The sequence below is a fragment of the Nerophis ophidion genome, linkage group LG06 (assembly GCF_033978795.1).
Source record: "Nerophis ophidion isolate RoL-2023_Sa linkage group LG06, RoL_Noph_v1.0, whole genome shotgun sequence".
In the NCBI taxonomy this organism is placed as follows: domain Eukaryota; kingdom Metazoa; phylum Chordata; class Actinopteri; order Syngnathiformes; family Syngnathidae; genus Nerophis; species Nerophis ophidion.
Window position 1 is genome coordinate 15,417,091 of NC_084616.1, and position 24,545 is coordinate 15,441,635.

The window sequence follows — 24,545 nt, forward strand, 5'->3', positions numbered from 1 at the left end:
GCACTCAAAAGACTGAGTGTGAGTACACAAGTGTACACTCAAAAGATTTTGTGTGAGTATCCAAGTATGCTCTCAAATGACTGAGTGTCAATACACAAGTATGCACTCCCAAAAAATTGTTTGAGCACCCAAGTATGCACTCAAAATACTGAGTGTCAGTTAACAAGTATGCACTCAAAATACTGAGTGTCAGTACACAAGTTTGCACTATAGATACTTAGTGTTAGTATCCAAGTATGCACTCAAAAAACCGAGTTTGACGACCCATTTATGCACTCAAAATGCTGAGTGTCAGAACGCAAGTATGCACTCAAAAGACTAAGTGTGAATACACAAGTATGCACTCAAAATAATTAGCGTGAGTATCCAAGGGTACACTAAAGACTGAGTTTGAGCACCCAAGTATGCAATCAAAAAACTGAGTGTGAGTACACAAGTATGCACTCAAAATAATTAGTATGAGTATCCAAGTATGCACTCAAAAAACTGAGTTTGAGCACCCAAGTATGCACTCTAAAGAGGGAATGTGAGTACACAAGTATACACTTAAAAGTGTGAGTACACAAGTATGCATTTGAAATATTTAGTGTGAGCATCCAAATCTGCTTTCAAAAAACTGATTTTGAGCACCAAAGTATGCACTCAAAAGTGTGAGTACAGGAGTATGCACTCAAAAGACTGAGTGTAAGTACACAAGTGTACACTCAAAAGATTTTGTGTGAGTATCCAAGTATGCTCTCAAATGACTGAGTGTCAATACACAAGTATGCACTCAAAAAAATGAGGTTGAGCACCCAAGTGTGCACTCAAAATACTGAGTGTGAGTTAACAAGTATGCACTCAAAATACTGAGTTTCAGTACACAAGTTTGCACTAAAAATACTTAGTGTTAGTATACATGTATGCACTCAAAAAACGGAGTTTGAGGACCTAATTATGCACTCAAAATGCTGAGTGTGAGAACACAAGTATGCACTCAAAAGACTAAGTGTCAGTACACAAGTATGCACTCAAAAGACTGTCAGTACACAAGTATGCACTCAAAAGACTGAGTGTGAGTACACAAGTATGCACTCAAAAGACTTGGTGTGAGTATCCAAGTAAGCACTCAAAAAACTGAGTTTGAGCACCCATGTTTGCACTCAAAAGAGTGAGTGTGAGTACACAAGTATACACTTAAAAGTGTGAGTACACAAGTATGCATTTAAAATACTTAGTGTGAGCATCCAAATATGCTCTCAAAAAACTGAGTTAGAGCACCCAAGTATGCACTCAAAAGTGTGAGTACAGGAGTATGCACTCAAAAGACTGAGTGAGAGTACACAAGTGTACACTCAAAATATTTTGTGTGAGTATCCAAGTATGCTCTCAAATGACTCAGTGTCAATACACAAGTATGCACTCAAAAAAATGAGTTTGAGCACCCAAGTATGCACTCAAAATACTGAGTGTGAGTTAACAAGTATGCACTCAAAATACTGAGTGTCAGTACACAAGTTTGCACTAAAAATACTTAGTGTTAGTATACATGTATGCACTCAAAAAACTGAGTTTGAGGACCTAATTATGCACTCAAAATGCTGAGTGTGAGAACACAAGTATGCACTCAAAAGACTAAGTGTCAGTACACAAGTATGCACTCAAAAGACTGAGTGTCAGTACACAAGTATGCACTCAAAAGACTGAGTGTGAGTACACAAGTATGCACTCAAAAGACTTGGTGTGAGTATCCAAGTAAGCACTCAAAAAACTGAGTTTGAGCACCCATGTTTGCACTCAAAAGAGTGAGTGTGAGTACACAAGTATACACTTAAAAGTGTGAGTACACAAGTATGCATTTAAAATGCTTAGTGTGAGCATCCAAATATGCTCTCAAAAAACTGAGTTTGAGCACCCAAGTATGCACTCAAAAGTGTGAGTACAGGAGTATGCACTCAAAAGACTGAGTGAGAGTACACAAGTGTACACTCAAAATATTTTGTGTGAGTATCCAAGTATGCTCTCAAATGACTCAGTGTCAATACACAAGTATGCACTCAAAAAAATGAGTTTGAGCACCCAAGTATGCACTCAAAATACTGAGTGTGAGTTAACAAGTATGCACTCAAGATACTGAGTGTCAGTACACAAGTATGCACTCAAAAGACTTAGCGTGAGTATCCAAGGGTACACTAAAAAGACTGAGTTTGAGCACCCAAGTATGCACTCAAAAGACTGAGTGTGAGTACACAAGTATGCACTCAAAGGTGTGAGTACACAAGTATGCATTTAAAATACTTAATGTGAGCATCCAAATATGCACTCGAAAAACTTGAGTTTGAGTTGTGTGAATGCTTTGAAGCATTCACACAACTATTGTGTCTTAGTTATTATTTTTTTGGTGTTAAAATAAGGGTAAAATAAAGGAAAGATTGCAGTCAGAAGAGAAGAGTCAAATAAGAAAAGGACTGAATTGACGTCGTCGTCTGTTTTCCAAGATGTATGATGGACAACGGACAGTGTGAGTGCAGAAGGCATCTGATTGGTCGACAGTGTTCTGATGTGCAGTCCGGTTATTTCTGCGCTCCGCTGGACTTCTACAAATACGAGGCCGAAGGGGCCACTGGACACTCAACCACTGATGCTTCACTCCCGGTAAGCAAACATTTCATGTCCCAGAAAGTTCCTTCCTTTTGTCATCTTGTACCTAAACTTTCTTATCTTTGGCCTTCAGATAATAGGCTTTGATTTGTCTTCACATGGTTGAAACTTGTGTGTGAGTGTGTGTGTGTGTGTGTGTGTGTGTGTGTGTGTGTGTGTGTGTTCTTGTGTTTCAACCCTTCTTGAGACAGCAACAAGGAAAAGTAGCTTCCATATGAGGAGGTGTGAACAAGTTAGGACCAAAATCATGATCCCAATACAGAAAACCATTGCATTTAATAAAGAGCCAAATACTAGAGTCTGTGAACATTGCTCCAAAGTCAGGATTTTTTGGTTGATTTAATGTGCATACAAAAGTAAACATTGACAGGTGCAAAGGCAGCAATATGTGATGAAACAAATGTCTGTGTCGGTTTTAAAAGTGCTCCCCCTCCGGTCAACATATGAAATAACAAGTGTGTGTAAAAATTTGAAGTGGTCCCCCTCTGGCCAACGTATGAAATAAGAAGTGTGTGTAAGAAATTGAAATGTGCCCCATCTGGCAAAAATTTATTAAAAAATAAATAAATATATATATATAGAGACATACTGTAACAACTTGAAGTAAATAATGATTAAAAAAACAATTACAAACCAGACATTCAACAACAAAAAAGAACTAAAATCAGTCTTTTTCTCACAATATGTCGACTTTTTTCTTATAACATTGGGAACAATTTCTCAATATTTCTGTTTCTTTAATATTGCAATATTTTTACGAATAATTATTACTTTTTTATGTTAAATTATCACTTTTTACTGCAAAATGGTGACATTTGTCATGTAAAATTCGGACTTGTATCACAATATTGCCCATTTTTGTTGTTCGTCTAATAGTGACAATTTTTGAGTAAAATAACAACTTTTGTCATAATTTTGCCAAGTAAAATTCCAATTATCCTTACAATATTGCCAAAATTGTAAAATGTTCTTATAAAATTGTGACTTTTGTGACTTTTCATAAAATTGCCCAAAAGTTCAGCTTTTCTTATAAAGTTGCGACAGTTATAGAGTAAAATTCCAACTTTTATTATAATATTGCACAAATGTTCAGTTTTTCCTGTAAAATTTTGACTTACGTTGATTAAAATGATGACTGTTATTATACTACTGCCAAAATTCTAAGTTTTTCTTGTGAAATTATGACTTTGTTCTTGTTTAGTTAGTTCTAAGTCATTTTTCACAACAAGCTATTTTATACTTGCATAATATGTATATATTATTATTTGTTGTAAATACACATCTTTATATATCTAGAAAGGGTGGTCCTAAAGAGGTAGGCTTTTTTCCTCAGATCTCAAGAAGGTAACAAATACAAGAGTGTGTGTGTGTGTGTGTGTGTGTGTGTGTGTGTGTGTGTGTGTGTGTGTGTGTTTCTTCTTGTATTTCTACCCTCCTTGAGACATCAACAAGGAAAAGTAGCTTCATATGAGGGGGTGTGAACAAGTTAGGACCAAAATCATGGTCTCAATACAGAAAACCATTGCATCTAATAGAGAACCAAATACTAGAGTCCGTGAACATTGCTCCAAAGTCAGGATATTTTTGGTCGATTTAATGTGCATACAAAAGTAAACATTGACAGGTGGCAAGGCAGCAATATATGATAAAACAAATGTCTGTGTCGGTTTTAAAAGTGCTCCCCCTCCGGTCAACATATGAAATAACAAGTGTGTGTAAAAATTTGAAGTGGTCCGCCTCTGGCCAACATATGTAATAAGAAGTGTGTGTAAGAAATTGAAATGCGCCCCCTCTGGCAAAAATTCATAAAAAAATAAATAAATATATATAGAGAGACAAACTGTAACAACTTGAAGTAAATAATGATTAAAAAACCAATAACAAACAACAAAAAATAACAAAAATTAGTATTTTTTTCACAATATGTCGACATTTTTCTTATAAAATTAGTTTCTTTAATATTGCAAACTTTTTACGTATAATTATTACTTTTTTATTTAAATTTTCCCTTTTTACTGCAAAATGGTGACATTTGTCATGTAAAATTCGGATTATCCTTATAATATTGCCAAAATTGTAAAATGTTCTTATAAAATTGTGACTTTTCATAAAATTGCCCAAAAGTTCAGCTTTTCTTATAAAGTTGCGACTGTTATAGAGTAAAATTCCAACTTTTATCATAATATTGCACAAATGTTCAGTTTTTCTTGTAAAATTTTGTTGATTAAAATGACGATTTTTATTATAATATTGCCAAAATTCGAAGTTTTTCTTGTGAAATTGTGACTTTTTTCTTGTTTAGTTCCAACTCATTTTTCACAACGAGCTATTTTATATGTGCAAAGTTTGTATCTATTATTAATGTTGTAAATACACATATTTATATATCTAGAAAGGGTGATCCTAAAGTGGTAGGCTTTTTTCTCAGGTCTCAAGAAGGTAATAAATACAAGAATGTGTGTGTGTGTAGTGTGTGTGTTTGTGTGGTGTGTGTGTAGTGTGTGTAAATTGTGCGTCTGGGCTGAAGTTATGGCTGAAATAACTGATAAGACTCCACCAAGTCTGGCAACACTAACTGGTCCCTAGTGTGTGAAAGTGAGTGTGAATGTTGTCTGTCTATCTGTGTTGGCCCTGCGATGAGGTGGCGACTTGTCCAGGGTGTACCCCGCCTTCCGCCCGATTGTAGCTGAGATAGGCGCCAGCGCCCCCCGCGACCCCAAAAGGGAATAAGCGGTAGAAAATGGATGGATGGGATGGACTCCACCAAGTCTTTCTTTATTGTCAGGCATCATCATAAAATCCTTTGACATTAGTAAAAGTTACCTTTTTGTTTATTGTTTGTTTTATCTTAAAACACAGTTCCTTCATGACAAAGCTTCTCACTTTGTTGCATTTCCAAGTGTAAAAAGAAGCTAACCACTCTTAGTATTTCAGTATTCTTTTGTCACCTTCTTTCAGTAAAGACTTCAGCTTTATTTAAAAAGCAATGCTGGTCAAATGTTTAATGAGACCACCCCCTAAAGCAGGGGTGTCCAAACTATGGCCCCAGTTTGTGGCCCCACGGCACATTCTAAAAATACGATTAAAAAACCCCTAAAAAAACATAAAAAAGTGGTATAAAACAGCAAACAGGTGAAATGTAACAAGAAAATGTTACAATGTTGACCCTAATAACACAAAGCTGTGTTTCTTTCTTGAAAAAATAATAACGAATCAAAAACAATGTTATTATGAATGATTTACCTATTCAACGCTCCAATTACGTCACATTAAATATTCCACTTTGAGATATTTTTGGGGGGAAATGTTGCATATTTTGTGTCTGCCATATAAAAAACTAAAACAATCAAACAAGAAACATAATAAACAACAATAACAGTTATAATTGACGGATGGATCTGAAGTTGATCTCGAGACTATTGTGTAAAAAGTTTTTTTTTTTTAAATATGCGATTTATTTTTTTAACACTTTACTGAGCAGGACCCTTTTGGATCCCCAATAATTTTAGTGGGACTTTTTTTTTCAAGTGTCATTGCTCAAAAAATTATAAATTTAAAACCAATGTTGTAATGAGTGATGTTATGATCTCCAATTACAATATTCCACTTTAAAATTGTATTGGAGGAACATTTTGCATATTTTGTGGTTTTTCCATTAAAAAAAGAGGGTTTTCTTTGACAGAAAGGGCATACAACTTAAATCTTCCATCCATCCATTTAGCTACCGCTTATTCCCTTTTGGGGTTGCGGGGGGCGCTGGCGCCTATCTCAGCTACAATCGGGCGGAAGGCGGGGTACACCCTGGACAAGTCGCCCCTTCATCCCAGGGCCAACACAGATAGACAGACAACATTCACACTCACATTCACACACTAGGGCCAATTTAGTGTTGCCAATCAACCTATCCCCAGGTGCATGTCTTTGGAAGTGGGAGGAAGCCGGAGTACCCGGAGGGAACCCACGCATTCACGGGGAGAACATGCAAACTCCACACAGAAAGATCCCGAGCCTGGATTTGAACCCAGGACTGCAGGACCTTCGTATTGTGAGGCAGACGCACGAACCCCTCTGCCACCGTGAAGCAACTTAAATCTTATAAAATAAAATTAAAAAAATAATATTGACAGATAGACCTAATGTGGATCTAGAGATTTAAACTTTGAATAATAGTAATAATAATAATAATAATAATACTAAATAATGACACATTTTTTATATATTTTTTTACCTAAACCCTTTGGGGTCCCAGGGATCAAGCCTGAGTGGAGGCCTTTTTATACATATGTGGTATTGCTTTTTAAAATAAAAAATATCGAAATGGCCCCCGCTTGCTTTGATTTTTCATCTTGCGGCCCTCAGTGGAAAAAGTTTGGACACCCCTGCCCTAAAGACATGCAACTGTATTATTTACCACAAGTAGATCAGTAAAAGTCCGGTCTTGCTCTCATCTCAGGGTAAAGTTCGTCCGCAGGCAGAGACGGACTGCGTGCAGCACCTCAGCAACCAGCTGAGACGACACAAGCGTCACCGCCGCGTCAACAACCCCCAGCAGCACCGAGCGGCACTGAGGCGAATACGGCAGCTTCAGCAGACGGTAGATTCACGATATTTATTGTCCTCCGTGTTTTACGTACAGCCGGGGGAAAGGGACGACACCGCGGCAGGAATCAGTTCAATAGGTTTATTGAATTTGATGAATAGGTGGGATGTGTATGCTACTCCAAGTGACGGGTGCAAAACGATGTGTCGAATTAACCAGCAGAGTTTGTTGTATCTGCAACAAGGTCCGTATCCAAGCAGGGGTCGAGGATCGAGGGAAGCGGTCCGGAATCCAGAGGGAAGTCGAGGCACACAGCTCGATCACTGAGAGGAACATAATCAATCAATCAAGGTTTATTTATATAACCCTAAATCGCAAGTGTCTCAAAGAGCTGCACAAGCCACAACGACATCCGCAGTACAGAGCGCACATAAGGGCAAGGAAAAACTCACCTCAGTGGGACGTCGGTGACAATGACTATGAGAAACCCTGGAGAGAACCGCATATGTGGGCAACCCCCCCGCCCCCTCTAGGGGAGACCGAAAGCAATGGATGTCGAGTGGGTCTTACATGATAATGTGAAAGTCCAGTCCATAGTGGATTCAATATAGTAGCGAGAGTCTCGTCCATAGTGGAGCCAGCAGTAGACCATCCCAAGCGGAGACGGATCAGCAGCGGAAAAGATGTCCCCAACCGATGCACAGTCGAGCGGTCCATCCCGGGTCCCAACTCTGGACAGCCAGCACTTCATCCATGGCCACCTGACCTGTGTCCCGCCCGCCCACCCACCCTCCACAAGGGAGGAGAAAAAGAAAAAAAATGGGGTCTATTTAAAGGCTAGAGTATACAAATGAGTTTTAAGATTGGTTCTAAGTAGCATCTCAAACTGTTGCCGGGAGGGACATTCCAGAGTACGGGAGCCCGAATAGAAAACGCTCTATAGCCCGCAGACTTTTTTTTTAGGCTCTGGGAATCACTAATAAGCCGGGGTTCTTTGAACGCAGATTTCTTGCCGGACATATGGTACAATACAATCGGCATAAGAAAGGACATAAGACACGGGAACAGGGAAGGCACAGAGAGACAGCAAGTACACGGGGATGCCTACTGTGAGAGTGAACTACGTTCCGGCACTGGATCTTCGGGTCCACTGGTCTTTATGCTGCCTACCCTCATCAGTACCAGGTGCGCTAATTGACGATTGCCTGCAGCCTTGCCGGCGCGTGGCCGCGATGCATGCAGAGCGAACAGGGGCGTGTCCCGGCGCGCTTCTAGCAGAGGTGCCGGCAAATGACATGCGGGATTGTGTACGCACCGTGACACCATGCCGCACTTTCATGAAAAGCTCTGCGGATCTAACGGTATCAAAATCTCATTGTCATTGTGGTATATGTCCAGAAATAGTGTGTAAAATGAAGTGGCAGGAATGTTTAGAATAAATGAACTTACTGTAATTGAACACGAACATAATGCTAAAATATTCTAATTATATTCAGAATCAAAATCAGAAATACTTTAATAATCCCATTCAAGATCAGACAAACATTACAGGGAGACAGAACAGGATCGCTGACGGATCTGCCAACTTCCGGCGCCCCTTACAAAAAAGTTGAGAAACATTTGGGGAGGGAGTGAGGGAAAAAAAGTCAGTCTGAGCCTGGGCTCCTGGAGAGGGGGTCCAGGCTGAAGTCAGGGGGTGTAAAAAACCTCATAGCCATAGCACACAAACGTGTGTAAGAGGGAAACATCAAAGAACACAAAGGACATTAAAGACATTAAAAGAGCAGCCACTTCTACACACAGCCACAAAAGTAAAACAACAACAAACAAAAAAGTAAACATATATACTGTGGTGGTGTTCCACGTCATCGTCTGGGGGAGCATGGCCAGAGACAGGAGCAGACCCAACAAAGCAACCACCCTTCACCCTAGGCCACCAACCAACTCTTGGCCAGTGTCCAGTCCGCATGGATGACCGAGGATGCGTCTAAGGAGACCGAGGTGTCCGATACCTGCTCATTCAGCCAAGACACTGTGAAGCTTGTCTGTCCCGGCGCTCAGCGCCAGCTCCGCAGCCCTGTCTCTTCATCCGCATCTCCTCCAGTCTCTCCAGAGGTTGAATCCTTCGTCAGACCAAAGGGGCAAGGCGAGAAGGCAGGCAAGCGGTCGGGGGGCTGGAGAGAAGCAACAAGGTCCATGTCCATGCAGGAGTTGAGGATCGGGGGAGGCAGAATCCAGAGGGAAGTCGAGGCACACAGCTCGATCACAGGGAACGGGGTAGGCACTGCAGGGAACACAAGGGACATAAGACACGGGAACAGGGAAGGCACAGAGAGAGAGCAAGTACGCAGAGACGGGCTGCTTACTATGAGGAGTGAACTACGTTCCGGCACTGGATCTTCAGGTCCGCTGGTCTTTATGCTGTCCGTCTTCATTAGTACAAGGTGCGCTGATTACTGATTACCTGCAGCTTTGCCGGCGCGTGAGGGATTGCGTATGCACCCTGACAATGGATTGAGGATTCATCAAGTAGATTTTCAGTTTACTCAGATGTACTCCGGTGTACAGTTTTTTTTGGGTGACTTTTCACCGTGCGATGCGATGTTACCGGCTGTCTGTTTGTTAGCAACAAAACTCAAACAGTTATTGATGGATTTTGATTAATTTTTCAGGAAATTGTCTAAAAAAAAAAAAAAACACTTCTTATCCCCCCAAAAGGGAATAAGCGGTAGAAAATGGATGGATGGATGGACTTCTTATCTACAAACCCCGTTTCCATATGAGTTGGGAAATTGTGTTAAATGTAAATATGAATGGAATTCAATGATTTGCAAATCCTTTTCAACCCATATTTAGTTGAATATGCTACAAAGACAAAATATTTGATGTTCAAACTGATAAACATTTTTTTGTTGTTGCAAATAATAATTAACTTTAAAATTTGATGCCAGCAACACGTGACATAGAAGTTGCGACCAGTGACAATATATACTGACAAAGTTGAGGAATGCTTATCAAACACTTATTTGGAACATCCCACAGGTGTGCAGGCTAATTGTGAACAGGTGGGTGCCATGATTGGGTATAAAAACAGCTTCCCAAAAAATGCTCAGTCTTTCACAAGAAAGGATGGGGCGAGGTACACCCCTTTGTCCACAACTGCGTGAGCAAATAGTCAAACAGTTTAAAAACAATGTTTCTCAAAGTGCAATTGCATGAAGTTTAGGGATTTCAACATCTACGGTCCATAATATCATCAAAAGGTTCAGAGAATCTGGAGAAATCACTCCACGTAAGCGGCATGGCCGGAAACCAACATTGAATGACCGTGGCCTTCGATTCCTCGGACGGCACTGTCTCAAAAACTGACATCAATCTCTAAAGGATATCACCACATGGGCTCAGGAACACTTCAGAAAACCACTGTCACTAAATACAGTTTGTCGCTACATCTGTAAGTGCAAGCTAAAGCTCTACTATGCAAAGCAAAAGCCATTTATCAACAACATCCAGAAACGCCGCCGGCTTCTCTGGGCCCGAGATCATCTAAGATGGACTGATGCGACGTGGAAAAGTGTTCTGTGGTCTGACGAGTCCACATTTCAAATTTGTTTTTAGAAATATTCGACATTGGGTCATCCGGACCCAAGGGGACGCGAACCATCCAGACTGTTATCGACGCAAAGTTCAAAAGCCGGCATCTGTGATGGAATGGGGGTGCATTAGTGCCCAAGGCATGGGTAACTTACACATCTGTGAAGGCACCATTAATGCTGAAAGGTACATACAGGTTTTGGAACAACCTATGCTGCCATCTAAGTGCCGTCTTTTTCATGGACGCCCCTGCTTATTTCAGCAAGACAATGCCAAGCATGTTACAACAGCGTGGCTTCGTAAAAAAAAGTCTGGGTACTCTCTTGGCCCGCCTGCAGTCCAGACCTGTCTCCCATCGAAAATGTGTGGTGCATTATGAAGCGTAAAATACGACAGCGGAGACCCCGGACTGTTGAAGGACTGAAGCTCTACATAAAACAAGAATGGGAAAGAATTTCACTTTCAAAGCTTCAACAATTACTTTTCTCAGTTCCCAAACGTTTATTGAGTGTTGTTAAAAGAAAAGGTGATGTAACACAGTGGTGAACATGCCCTTTCCCAACTACTTTGGCACATGTTGCAGCCATGAAATTCTAAGTTAATTATTATTTGCAAAAAAAAAAAAAGTAAAATTTATGAGTTTGAACATCAAATATCTTGTCTTTGTAGTGCATTCAACTGAATATGGGTTGAAAAGGATTTGCAAATCATTGTATTCCGTTTATATTTACATCCAACACAATTTCCCAACTCATATGGAAACAGGGTTTGTAGCTGTAGAAGGGTTGATCTGACATTTTTCTGTGTCCTTTCCAAGCCGGACGTGAGAGTCGTTCACAGAGAGATCAGTCTGAGTCATACAGTCACGTGGACCGGTCCTGGTTTTGCCCGAGTCAAGGACAGCGCTGGTCTGGTGTTCACCATAGACAACATCCCTTACGCTATGGAATACGACATCTTGATCCGCTACGAACCTGAGGTCTGTAGGCATAAATCATCGTCTTGAGCGTAGATTTTTTTTTTTTTCAAACTGAATGTTTTTTTGTGTAGTCGACAGAGGACTGGGAGGCCGTCGTGAGCATAACGTCCGTCAACCTCCCTTCCAGTCTGCGCTGTGGAAACCTTCTTCCGACTGAGCAGCTCTACACCGTCACCTTGCCGCACAGCAACAGGTAACAACACACGAGACAACAAACCATCAACCTGATCAAGTATTTTTACTCCAGATGTCCGAAAATGGCTTCTTTGCCGATATTCCGATGTTGTCCAACTCTTAATTACCGATATATACAGTCGTGGAATTAACACATTATTATGCCTAATTTTGTTGTGACGCATCATTATATCTGTGTGTATAATAATCTATATTCAAGTGACTCACTCGATGGACAGTTGTGAGTTTGGTGCAGCCAACCGGTGACATTTTTGGGGGATTATTTCGGGTAAGCATGTCAAAATAGCATGGCTCCAAGTTCCACAGACACGCCGACCTCATTCTCTCAGCTTCCGTCTCCTCCATTGTTTCACCCTCTGATCTTGCAAGCTTCTATAAGCAGCAGGTCATCCTCTGTATATTCAGCTTCAAAAAGATAAGGTTGTGAATCCTCATTTGTCCAAAAAAATAGTCGTCTTTGTTGTCTCTTACCAAGTCTCCCATGATTAGAAGACACTACAGGTGTCTGATAATGTCATTTTTGCCAAAAGCGGATATTCCGATATTGTCCAACTCTTAATTACCGATATATACAGTCGTGGAATTAACACATTATTATGCCTAATTTTGTTGTAATGCATCATTACGTCTATGTGTATAATAATCTATATTCAAGTGACTCACTCGATGGACAGTTGTGCGTTTGGTCCAGCCAACCGGTGACATTTTTTGGGGGTTTATTTTGGGTAAGCATGTCGAAATAGCATGGCTCCAAGTTCCACATCAATAGCGTCAAAGTCACATCAACCTCATTCTCTTGGCTTCCGTCTCCTCCATTGTTTCACCCTCTGATCTTGCAAGCTTCTATAAGCAGCAGGTCATCCTCTGTATATTCAGCTTCAAAAAGATAAGGTTGTGAATCCTCATTTGTCCAAAAAAATTGACGTCTTTGTTATCTCTTACCAAGTCTGCCATGATTAGAAAACACTAGAGATGTCAGATAACTGCTTTTTGTCCGATATTCCAATATTGTCCAACTCTTAATTACCGATATATACAGTTGTGGAATTAACACATTATTATGCCTAATTTTGTTGTGATGCATCATTACGTCTACGTATATAATAATCTATATTCAAGTGACTCACTCGATGGACAGTTGTGCGTTTGGTCCAGCCAACCAGTGACATTTTTGGGGGTTTATTTTGGGTAAGCATGTCGAAATAGCATGGCTCCAGGCTCCACATTAATAGCATCAAAGTCACGCCGACCTCATTCTCTCGGCTTCCGTCTCCTCCATTGTTTCACCCTCTGATCTCTCAAGCTTCTTATAAGGAGCAGGTCATCCTCTGTATATTCAGCTTCGAAAATATAAGGTTGCGAATCCTCATTTGTCCATAAAAATAGTCGTCTTTTACCAAGTCTGCCATGATTAGAAAAAAATACAGGTGTCTGATAATGGCTTTTTTGCCAAAGGCGGATATTCCAATATTGTCCAACTCTTAATAACCGATATATACAGTCGTGGAATTAACACATTTTTATGCCTAATTTTGTTGTGATGCATCATTACATCTGTGTGTATAATAATCTATATTCAAGTGACTCACTCGATGGACAGTTGTGCATTTGGTCCAGCCAACCGGTGACATTTTTGGGGGTTTATTTGGGGTAAGCATGTCGAAATAGCATGGCTCCAAGTTCCACATTAATAGCGTCAAAGTCACGCCGACCTCATTCTCTCGGCTTCCGTCTCCTCCATTGTTTCACCCTCTGATCTTGCAAGCTTCTATAAGCAGCAGGTCATCCTCTGTATATTCAGCTTCAAAAAGATAAGGTTGTGAATTCTCATTTGTCCAAAAAAATAGACGTCTTTGTTATCTCTTACTAAGTCTGCCATGATTAGAAAACCCTACAGGTGTCTGATAATGGCTTTTTTGCCGATGACGGATATTCCGATATTGTCCAACTCTTAATTACCGATATATACAGTCGTGGAATTAACACATTATTATGCCTAATTTTGTTGTGATGCATCATTACATCTGTGTGTATAATAATCTATATTCAAGTGACTCACTCGATGGACAGTTGTGAGTTTGGTCCAGCCAACCGGTGACATTTTTGGGGGATTATTTTGGGTAAGCATGTCAAAATAGCATGGCTCCAAGTTCCACATTAGTAGCGTCAAAGTCACGCCGACCTCATTCTCTTGGTTTCCGTCTCCTCCATTGTTTCACCCTCTGATCTTGCAAGCTTCTATAAGCAGCAGGTCATTCTCTGTATATTCAGCTTCAAAAAGATAAGATTGCGAATCCGCATTTGTCCAAAAAAATAGTCGTCTTTTACCAAGTCTGCCATGATTAGAAAACACTAGAGATGTCAGATAATGGCTTTTTTGCCGATATTCCAATATTGTCCAACTCTTAACTACCGATATATACAGTCGTGGAATTAACACATTTTTATGCCTAATTTTGTTGTGATGCATCATTACATCTGCGTGTATAATAATCTATATTCAAGTGACTCACTCGATGGACAGTTGTGCTTTTGGTCCAGCCAACCGGTGACATTTTTTGGGGTTTATTTTGGGTAAGCATGTTGAAATAGCATGGCTCCAAGTTCCACATTAATAGCGTCAAAGTCACGCCGACCTCATTCTCTGGGCTTCCGTCTCGTCCATTGTTTCACCCTCTGATCTTCCAAGCTTCTATAAGCAGCAGGTCATCCTCTGTATATTCAGCTTCAAAAAGATAAGGTTGCGAATCCTCATTTGTATAAAAAAAATTTATGTTTTTGTTGTCTCTTACCAAGTCTGCCATGATTAGAAAACACTACAGGTGTCTGATAATGGCTTTTTTGCCGATGGCCGATATTCCGATATTGTCCAACTCTTAATAACCGATATATACAGTCGTGGAATTAACACATTATTATGCCTAATTTTGTTGTGATGCATTATTACATCTGTGTGTATAATAATCTATATTCAAGTGACTCACTCGATGGACAGTTGTGCATTTGGTCCAGCCAACCGGTGACATTTTTGGGGGTTTATTTGGGGTAAGCATGTCGAAATAGCATGGCTCCAAGTTCCACATTAATAGCGTCAAAGTCACGCCGACCTCATTCTCTCGGCTTCCGTCTCCTCCATTGTTTCACCCTCTGATCTTGCAAGCTTCTATAAGCAGCAGGTCATCCTCTGTATATTCAGCTTCAAAAAGATAAGGTTGTGAATTCTCATTTGTCCAAAAAAATAGACGTCTTTGTTATCTCTTACTAAGTCTGCCATGATTAGAAAACCCTACAGGTGTCTGATAATGGCTTTTTTGCCGATGACGGATATTCCGATATTGTCCAACTCTTAATTACCGATATATACAGTCGTGGAATTAACACATTATTATGCCTAATTTTGTTGTGATGCATCATTACATCTGTGTGTATAATAATCTATATTCAAGTGACTCACTCGATGGACAGTTGTGAGTTTGGTCCAGCCAACCGGTGACATTTTTGGGGGATTATTTTGGGTAAGCATGTCAAAATAGCATGGCTCCAAGTTCCACATTAGTAGCGTCAAAGTCACGCCGACCTCATTCTCTTGGTTTCCGTCTCCTCCATTGTTTCACCCTCTGATCTTGCAAGCTTCTATAAGCAGCAGGTCATTCTCTGTATATTCAGCTTCAAAAAGATAAGATTGCGAATCCGCATTTGTCCAAAAAAATAGTCGTCTTTTACCAAGTCTGCCATGATTAGAAAACACTAGAGATGTCAGATAATGGCTTTTTTGCCGATATTCCAATATTGTCCAACTCTTAACTACCGATATATACAGTCGTGGAATTAACACATTTTTATGCCTAATTTTGTTGTGATGCATCATTACATCTGCGTGTATAATAATCTATATTCAAGTGACTCACTCGATGGACAGTTGTGCTTTTGGTCCAGCCAACCGGTGACATTTTTTGGGGTTTATTTTGGGTAAGCATGTTGAAATAGCATGGCTCCAAGTTCCACATTAATAGCGTCAAAGTCACGCCGACCTCATTCTCTGGGCTTCCGTCTCGTCCATTGTTTCACCCTCTGATCTTCCAAGCTTCTATAAGCAGCAGGTCATCCTCTGTATATTCAGCTTCAAAAAGATAAGGTTGCGAATCCTCATTTGTATAAAAAAAATTTATGTTTTTGTTGTCTCTTACCAAGTCTGCCATGATTAGAAAACACTACAGGTGTCTGATAATGGCTTTTTTGCCGATGGCCGATATTCCGATATTGTCCAACTCTTAATAACCGATATATACAGTCGTGGAATTAACACATTATTATGCCTAATTTTGTTGTGATGCATTATTACATCTGTGTGTATAATAATCTATATTCAAGTGACTCACTCGATGGACAGTTGTGCGTTTGGTCCAGCCAATCGGTGACATTTTTTGGGGGTTAATTTGGGTAAGCATGTCGAAATAGCATGGCTCCAAGTTCCACATTAATAGCGTCAAAGTCACATCGACCTCATTCTCTTGGCTTCCGTCTCCTCCATTGTTTCACCCTCTGATCTTGCAAGTTTCCAATAAGCAGCAGGTCATCCTCTGTATATTCGGCTTCAAAAAGAAAAGTTTGCGAATCCTCATTTGTCCCAAAAAATAGTCATCTTTGTTGTCTCTTACCAAGTCTGCCATGATTAGAAAACCCTACAGGTGTCTGATAATGGCTTTTTTTGTCGATGGCCGATATTCCGATATTGTCCAACTCTTAATTATCGATATATACAGACGTGGAATTAACACATTTTTATGCCTAATTTTGTTGTGATGCATCATTACATCTGTGTGTATAATAATCTATATTCAAGTGACTCACTCGATGGACAGTTGTGCGTTTGGTCCGGCCAACCGGTGACATTTTTTGGGGTTTATTTTGGGTAAGCATGTCGAAATAGCATGGCTCCAAGTTCCACATTAATAGCGTCTAAGTCATGCCGACCTCATTCTCTCGGCTTCCGTCTCCTCCATTGTTTCACCCTCTGATCTTGCAAGCCTCCATAAGCAGCAGGTCATCCTCTGTATATTCAGCTTCAAAAAGATAAGGTTGTGAATCCTCATTTGTCCAAAAAAGTAATCGTCTTCTACCAAGTTTGCCATGGTTAGAAAACACTAGAGATGTCAGATAATGGCTTTTTTGCCTATATTCCAATATTGTCCAACTCTTAATTACCGATATATACAGTCGTGGAATTAACACATTTTTATGCCTAATTTTGTTGTGATGCATCATTACATCTGTGTGTACAATAATCTATATTCAAGTGACTCACTCGATGGACAGTTGTGCGTTTGGTCCAGCCAACCAGTGACATTTTTTGGGGATTATTTTGGGTAAGCATGTCAAAATAGCATGGCTCCAAGTTCCACAGTCACGCCGACCTCATTCTCTCAGCTTCCGTCTCGTCCAATGTTTCACCCTCTGATCTGGCAAGCCTCTATAAGCAACAGGTCATCCTCTGTATATTCAGCTTCAAAAAGATAAGGTTGCGAATCCGCATTTGTCCAAAAAAATAGTCGTCTTTTACCAAGTCTGCCATGATTAGAAAACACTAGAGATGTCAGATAATGGCTTTTTTGCCGATATTCCGATATTGTCCAACTCTTAATTACCGATTCCGATATTAACCGATACCGATATATACATTCGTGGAATTAACACATTATTATGCCTCATTTTGTTGTGATGCCCCGCTGGATGCACTAAACAATGTAACAAGGTTTTTGCAAAATAAATCAACTCAAGTTATGGAAAAAAATGCCAACATGGCACTGCCATATTTTTTATTGAAGTCACAAAGTACATTTTTTTTTTAACATGCCTCAAAACAGTAGCCTGGAATTTTAGACATGCTCTCCCTGAGAGAGCATGAGGAGGTTGAGGTGGCCGGGGTTTGTATATTATAGTATCCCAGAAGAGTTAGTGCTGCAAGGGGTTCTGGGTATTTGTTCTGTTGTGTTTATGTTGTGTTACGGTGCGGATGTTCTCCCGAAATGTGTTTGCCATTCTTGTTTGGTGTGGGTTCACAGTGTGGCGCATATTTGTAACGGTGTTAAAGTTGTTTATACGCCCACCCTAAGTGTGACCTGTATGGCTGTTGACCAAGTATGCGTTGCATTCACTAGTGTGTGAAAAGCCGTAGATATTATGTGATTGGGCAGTGCTTTTAAGGTTAATTAGTGCTCTGTTCTTCTCCCCATGTCCATTTTAAACAGTGTTTTAAAAATTCATACAATTTACTTTTTGAAACCGATACCGATCATTTTGAAACCGATACCGACAATGTCCGATATCACATTTTCAAGCATTTATCGGCCGATATCGGCAGTCCGATATTATCGGACATCCCTCATTTTTACTATTATGAAGTGTGTACTTCCTATTCTTTTTGTATTTTATTATACCTGCCTAATATGCAACAATGAAAAATGCACAGTCACAGTTCCTTAACTAGCTTTTAAAGATGTGGACTGGATGTCAGTTTCACCTGAAACTTTTTTTTCGGATACCCAAAACCTGGATATCCAAAACCCAAAACCAGCAAGGTTGTCACATTGTGTAAATGGTAAATAAAAACAGAATATAATGATTTGCAAATCCTTTTCAACTTATATTCAAATGAATAGACTGCAAAGACAAGATATTTAATGTTCCAAATGAGAAACTTCATTTTTTTTTGCAAATAATCATGAACTTAGAATTTAATGGTAGCAACACATTGCAAAAAACTTGTCAAAGGGGCATTTTTACCACTGTGTTACAAGGCCTTTCCTTTTAACAACACTCAGTAAATGTTTGGGAACTGAGGAGACACATTTTTGAAGCTTTTCCGGTGGAATTTTTTCCCATTCTATCTTGATGTATAGCTTAAGTTGTTCAACAGCCCGGGTTCTCCGTTGTGGTATTTTAGGCTTCATATTGCACCACACATTTTCAATGGGAGACAGGTCTGGACCACAAGCAGGCCAGTCTAGTACCTGCACTCTTTTACAACGAAGCCACGCTGTTGTAACAGGTGCAAAATGTGGCTTGGCATTGTCTTGCTGAGATAAGCAGGGGCGTCCATGATAACGTTGCTTGGATGACAACATATGTTGCTCCGAAACCTGTATGGACCATGTAGCATTAATGGTGCCTTCACCGATTTGTAAGTTACCCATGCCTTGCGCACTAATACACTCCCATACCATAACAGTTGCTGGCTTTTCAACTTTGCGTCGATAACAGTCTGGATGGTTCGCTTCCCCTTGGGTCCAGATCACACGATGTTGAATATTACCAAAAACAAATTTGAAATCTGGATTCGTCAGACCACAGAACACTTTTCCACGTGCATCAGTCCATCTTAGACGATCTCGGGCCCAGAGAAGCCGGCGGCTTTTCTGGATGTTGTTGATAAATAGCTTTCGCTTTGCCAGGTAGAGCTTTAACTTACACTTACAGAATACTTACGGAACAAATTACAATATCGCATACACTAATGTAAAGCATATCACCTAGTAACTCCAAAATTGTCATCAGCTCAGTTTTGACCAAAATTTAGTTACTGGGTTTTGCCTTTGGACGGGAGAATAGTGACGAACTGTATTTAGTGACAGTGGTTTTCTGAAGTGTTCCTGGGCCCATGTGGTGATATCCTTTACACACTGATGTCGCTTTTTGACGCAGTACCGCCAGAGGGATCGAAAGTTACGTGCAGTTATTTCCCCAGATTCTCTGAACATTTTTGATGATATTACGAACCGTAGACGGTGAAATCCCTAAACTCCTTACAATAGCTGGTTGAGAAATGTTGTTCTTTAACTTTTGGACAATTTTTGGACAAAGTGGTGACCCTCGCCCCGTCCTTGTTTGGGAATGACTGAACATTTCATGGAAGCTGTGTTTATACCCAATCACAACACCCACCTGTTCCCAGTTTGCCTGTTCACCTGTGGGATGTTCCATATAATTGTTTGATGAGCATTCCTCAACTTTCTCAGTCTTTTTTGCCACTTGTGCCAGCTTTTCTGAAACATGTTTCAGGCATCAAATTCCAAATGAGTGAATATTTGCAAAAAATAACAAAGTTTTCCAGTTCAAACGTTAAGTATTTTTTCTTTGCAGTCTATTATATAGAAAATAGGTTGAAAAGGATTTGCAAATCTTTGTATTCTGTTTTTATTTACCATTTAGGCAACGCGAAAACTTCACTGCTTTTGGGTTTACATATGTTTGTGTTGCAGGTACATCCAAATGCCCAGGCCGTTCTGTTTTGAGCCAAGTAATCGCTACGTGGTCGCCATCCGCTTCCAGCGACACGGAGTGACACACAGACATCTCACTGCCTTCATTCTCATCGACTCTGTAAGGAAACTACCACCTGTTTTCAACTCATCACATAATGGACATCACAATAGAAACAAGCATCGTAAATTAGTATGACGTTAACAATTATGGTTGTATTTGCATATATATATATATGTGTGTGTATGTATATATAAATATACAGTACAGGCCAAAAGTTTGGACACACCTTCTCATTCAACGCGTTGTCTTTATTTTCATGACTATTTACATTGTAGTTTGTCACATCAAAACTATGAATGAACACATGTGGAGTTATGTACTTAACAAAAACAATATGAAATCGCTGAAAACATGTTTTATATTCTAGTTTCTTCAAAAAAGCCACCCTTTGCTCTGACTACTGTTTTGCACACGCTTGGCATTCTCTCCATGAGCTTCAAGCGGTAGTCACCTGAAATGGTTTTCACTTCACAGGTGTGTCTTATCATGGTTGATTAGTAACATTTCTTGCTCTATCAATGGGGTTGGGACCATCAGTTGTGTTGTTGAGAAGCTATGTCCAAACTTTTGGCCTGTAATATATATATATATATATATATATATATATATATATCTCCTGATGATTGAGGGAACCCCTCATGAAACAGTTCTGTAGAGATGAAGTAGTCTTGTGATTTTTCCCACACCTATATATATATATATATATATATACATATATATATATATATATATATCTATACAGTGTTTCCCACAGGTCAGGCATCTATTTGTGGTGGTGTGGTTGGGCGGCAGAGGGTTAGGGGGGACGAGGCAGCGGTGGCGGCGATGACCAAGAAGAACGCGGAGTTGGAATATAATTACAACACTTTATGTACATATTTATATAATATTGCCATATTTATATATGTAACTACAAGCTCTATTCACAGACAGAGTCCCATTGCTTTTAAATTTTTATTTGTGGTGGCCGTAATTCTTTCGTGGTGGGCCGCCACAAATAAATGAATGTGTGGGAAACCCTGCTATATATATGTATATATGTATATATATGTATGTATATATATATATATATGTATATATGTATCTCTCTCTCTGTCTCTCTCTCTCTATATATATATATATATATATATATACATATATTTGTGTATATATGTATATATATATATGTGTATATACAGTACATATATATATGTGTGTGTATGTATATATATATATATATTTGTGTTTATATGTATATATATGTGTGTGTATGTATATATATATATATATTTGTGTTTATATGTATATATATGTGTGTAATTACAGTATATATATGTGTGTGTGTGTATATTTATATATATATATATATATATATATATATACGTGTATATATATATATATGTGCGTGTGTATATATATGTATGTGTGTATATATATCTGTATGTGTATATGTATGTATACATATATATATATATGTATATATATATATATATACATATATATATATATGTATATAAGTATAAATAAAATACATCTATATATACATATATATAAATAAAATTAAACAAACAAAAAACATATATATATATATATATATATATATAAATGTATATATATTTGTTTTTTTTATTTTATTTTTTTGTTTCTGTTTTTTTGACTGAAAGAGTGCGCACTTGTCGATGATGTTACGTTATTGATGGGAAAATGCATTTTTAGACAATATGATACCGAGAGTAACAAGTGGTAGAAAATGGATTAGAAAGGACAGATTTAAAAAAATAGATAGATAAAAAATAAAAATAAAGAAAAACTTTTTTTTTAGTTTAGGTTTTTTTTTTGCTTGGGACTTCCCGCGGGCCGGATTTTGGACGCTGGTGGGCCGTAGTTTGGTGACCCCTGATCTAACCAGTGCTGTAACTTCTCAACATCCCGCCTGGTGTCTTCATTCAATTTTGCCTCCCAACAGTTGGTCCTGATCCCCAAATACACGGAACTCCCTGGTTTCCACGGCAATGAGATCGCGGCCGAGGTGCGGCGGGAGGAGATGATCCGCTACATGTGTCTGGACTCCTTCATGATCACGCCCATGCCCGCCCTGGCCGAAATGTGCTCCAAGCTCATCTGCAGCATCTCGGCTATCATTCATGACGGCGCCCTGCGTGAGGAAACTTGGTCACACTCTCGCGATGTTTGTGTATCGTCTTCTCGGGTAATGTCGTTATCGTTTGTGTTGCTTCCAGCCTGCCAGTGTGACCCGCAAGGCTCGCTCTCGGGCGAATGCGACCGCGTGGGAGGGCGGTGCCACTGTAAGGCCAACGTGATTGGTCGACGGTGTGACCAGTGTGCGCCTGGGACCTACGGCTTTGGAGTCAATGGTTGTACTGGTGAGGCAGTAGGATACACATCTTTCTTTGTTTTTGTCTGTATCAATAAGTCTACTGCAGGGGTGTCCAAACTTTCTCTACCAAGGGCCACATGCTAAAAAGCAGTGGTGGGCCGTGCGTTTCCCACCTAGGCCTTCAGTGATGTCCGACTTCAATGATTACCTCTCAAAATACCGTCATTTATTCCCACCACATGACCATTGCTGGAGAAACACTATACAGAAACACATTTACGCCCTACTGAGCATTGAAACACATCAACAATGATCAAAACGTGTTATTTTCTGGTGCATTTAATCAGAACTAGAATCAGACATACTTTATTAATCCCCGAGGGTAAATTAAAATTTTCAGCACAATCCCATTCAAAATCAGACAGACATTTCAGGGAGACAAAATAGGATTGCTGACGGGTCTGCCAACTTCCGCCGCCCCTTACAAAAAAGTTGAGATACAGGTAAACAAGTGGGAGGGAATGGGAGAAAAAAATAAAATTTAATTTTAAAAAATGGTCTGGAAAGGGGGTCCAGACTGAGGCCAAGGGGAAAAAAATCAATAATCAATAAACTCACATCTGTCATGATCTTTGGTCTAGATCATGTTTTGTTTAGTTCTGTTAGTTTTGGACTCCATTAGTTCCTGACCCTTGTTTGTTTTAGTTTCCATGATGACTCATTAGTTTCACCTGACTCAAGTGTTCGGATCACGCACCTGCTCTAATCAAGACACTTTTATTCGAGCCTGTTTTGCCAGTTAGTCGTCCTGGCAACATTGCCCTTTCCACCTAGGCCTTCAGTGATGTCCGACTTCAATGATTACCTCTCAAAATACCGTCATTTATGTCACCACATGACCATTGCTGGAGAAACACTACACAGAAACACATTTACGCCCTACCGTGCATTGAAACACATCAACAGTGATCAAAACAAGTTATTTTCTGGCGCATTTTAATAATCGATAAACTCGCATCTGTGGTCAAATTCATGTTTTGTTTGGTTCTATTAGTTTTGGACTCCGTTAGTTCCTGACCCTTGTTTTAGTTTCCATGACGACTCATTAGTTTCACCTGCCTCATGTGTTCGAATCACGCACCTGCTCCAATCAAGAGACTTCTATTCAAGCCTGTTTTGCCAGTTAGTCGTCCTGGCAACATTGCCCTTTCCACCGAGGCCTTCAGTGATGTCTGACTTCAATGATTACCTCTCAAAATACCGTCATTTATGTCACCATTTGACCATTGCTGGAGAAACACTATACAGAAACACATTTACTCCCTACTGACTATTGAAACACATCAACAGTGATCAAAACAAGTTATTTTCTGGCGCATTGTGTCAATCAATAACCCCGCATCTGTGGTCTAGATCATGTTTTGTTTAGTTATGTTCTTGGTTTTGGACTCCATTAGTTCCTGACCCTTGTTTGTTTTAGTTTCCATGACGACTCATTAGTTTCACCTGCCTCATGTGTTCGGATCACGCACCTGCTCTAATCAAGACACTTTTATTCGAGCCTGTTTTGCCAGTTAGTCATCCTGGCGACATTGCCCTTTCCAGCGAGGCCTTCAGTGATGTCCGACTTCAATGATTACCTCTCAAAATACCGTAATTTATGTCATCACATGACCATTGCTGGAGAAACACTATACAGAAACACAGTTACGCCCTACTGGGTATTGCAACACATCAACAGTGATCAAAACAAGTTATTTTCTGGCGCATTTTAATGATCAATAATCTCGTATCTGTGGTCTAGATCATGTTTTGTTTAATTATGTTCTGTTAGTTTTGGACTCCGTTAGTTGCTGACCCTTACTTTTTTTAGTTTCCATGACGACTCATTAATTTCACCTGCCTCGTGTGTTCGGATCACGCACCTACTCTAATCAAGACACTTTTATTCAAGCCTG

At 39.6% G+C, this 24,545-nt stretch overlaps 1 protein-coding gene across 2 annotated transcripts in view; it reads left to right on the forward strand.

Annotated features, from left to right (window-relative positions):
- lamb2l (laminin, beta 2-like) overlaps positions 1-24,545 on the forward strand; it is a 155,695-nt gene that overhangs the window by 106,114 nt on the left and 25,036 nt on the right. For both annotated transcript variants that reach the window (XM_061902749.1, XM_061902748.1), the window contains exons 14-20: positions 2,478-2,634; positions 7,094-7,234; positions 11,592-11,753; positions 11,825-11,946; positions 20,207-20,327; positions 22,216-22,408; positions 22,490-22,633. In XM_061902749.1, the coding sequence (XP_061758733.1) occupies positions 2,478-2,634; positions 7,094-7,234; positions 11,592-11,753; positions 11,825-11,946; positions 20,207-20,327; positions 22,216-22,408; positions 22,490-22,633 (1,040 nt within the window). The remainder of the gene's footprint in view (positions 1-2,477; positions 2,635-7,093; positions 7,235-11,591; positions 11,754-11,824; positions 11,947-20,206; positions 20,328-22,215; positions 22,409-22,489; positions 22,634-24,545) is intronic.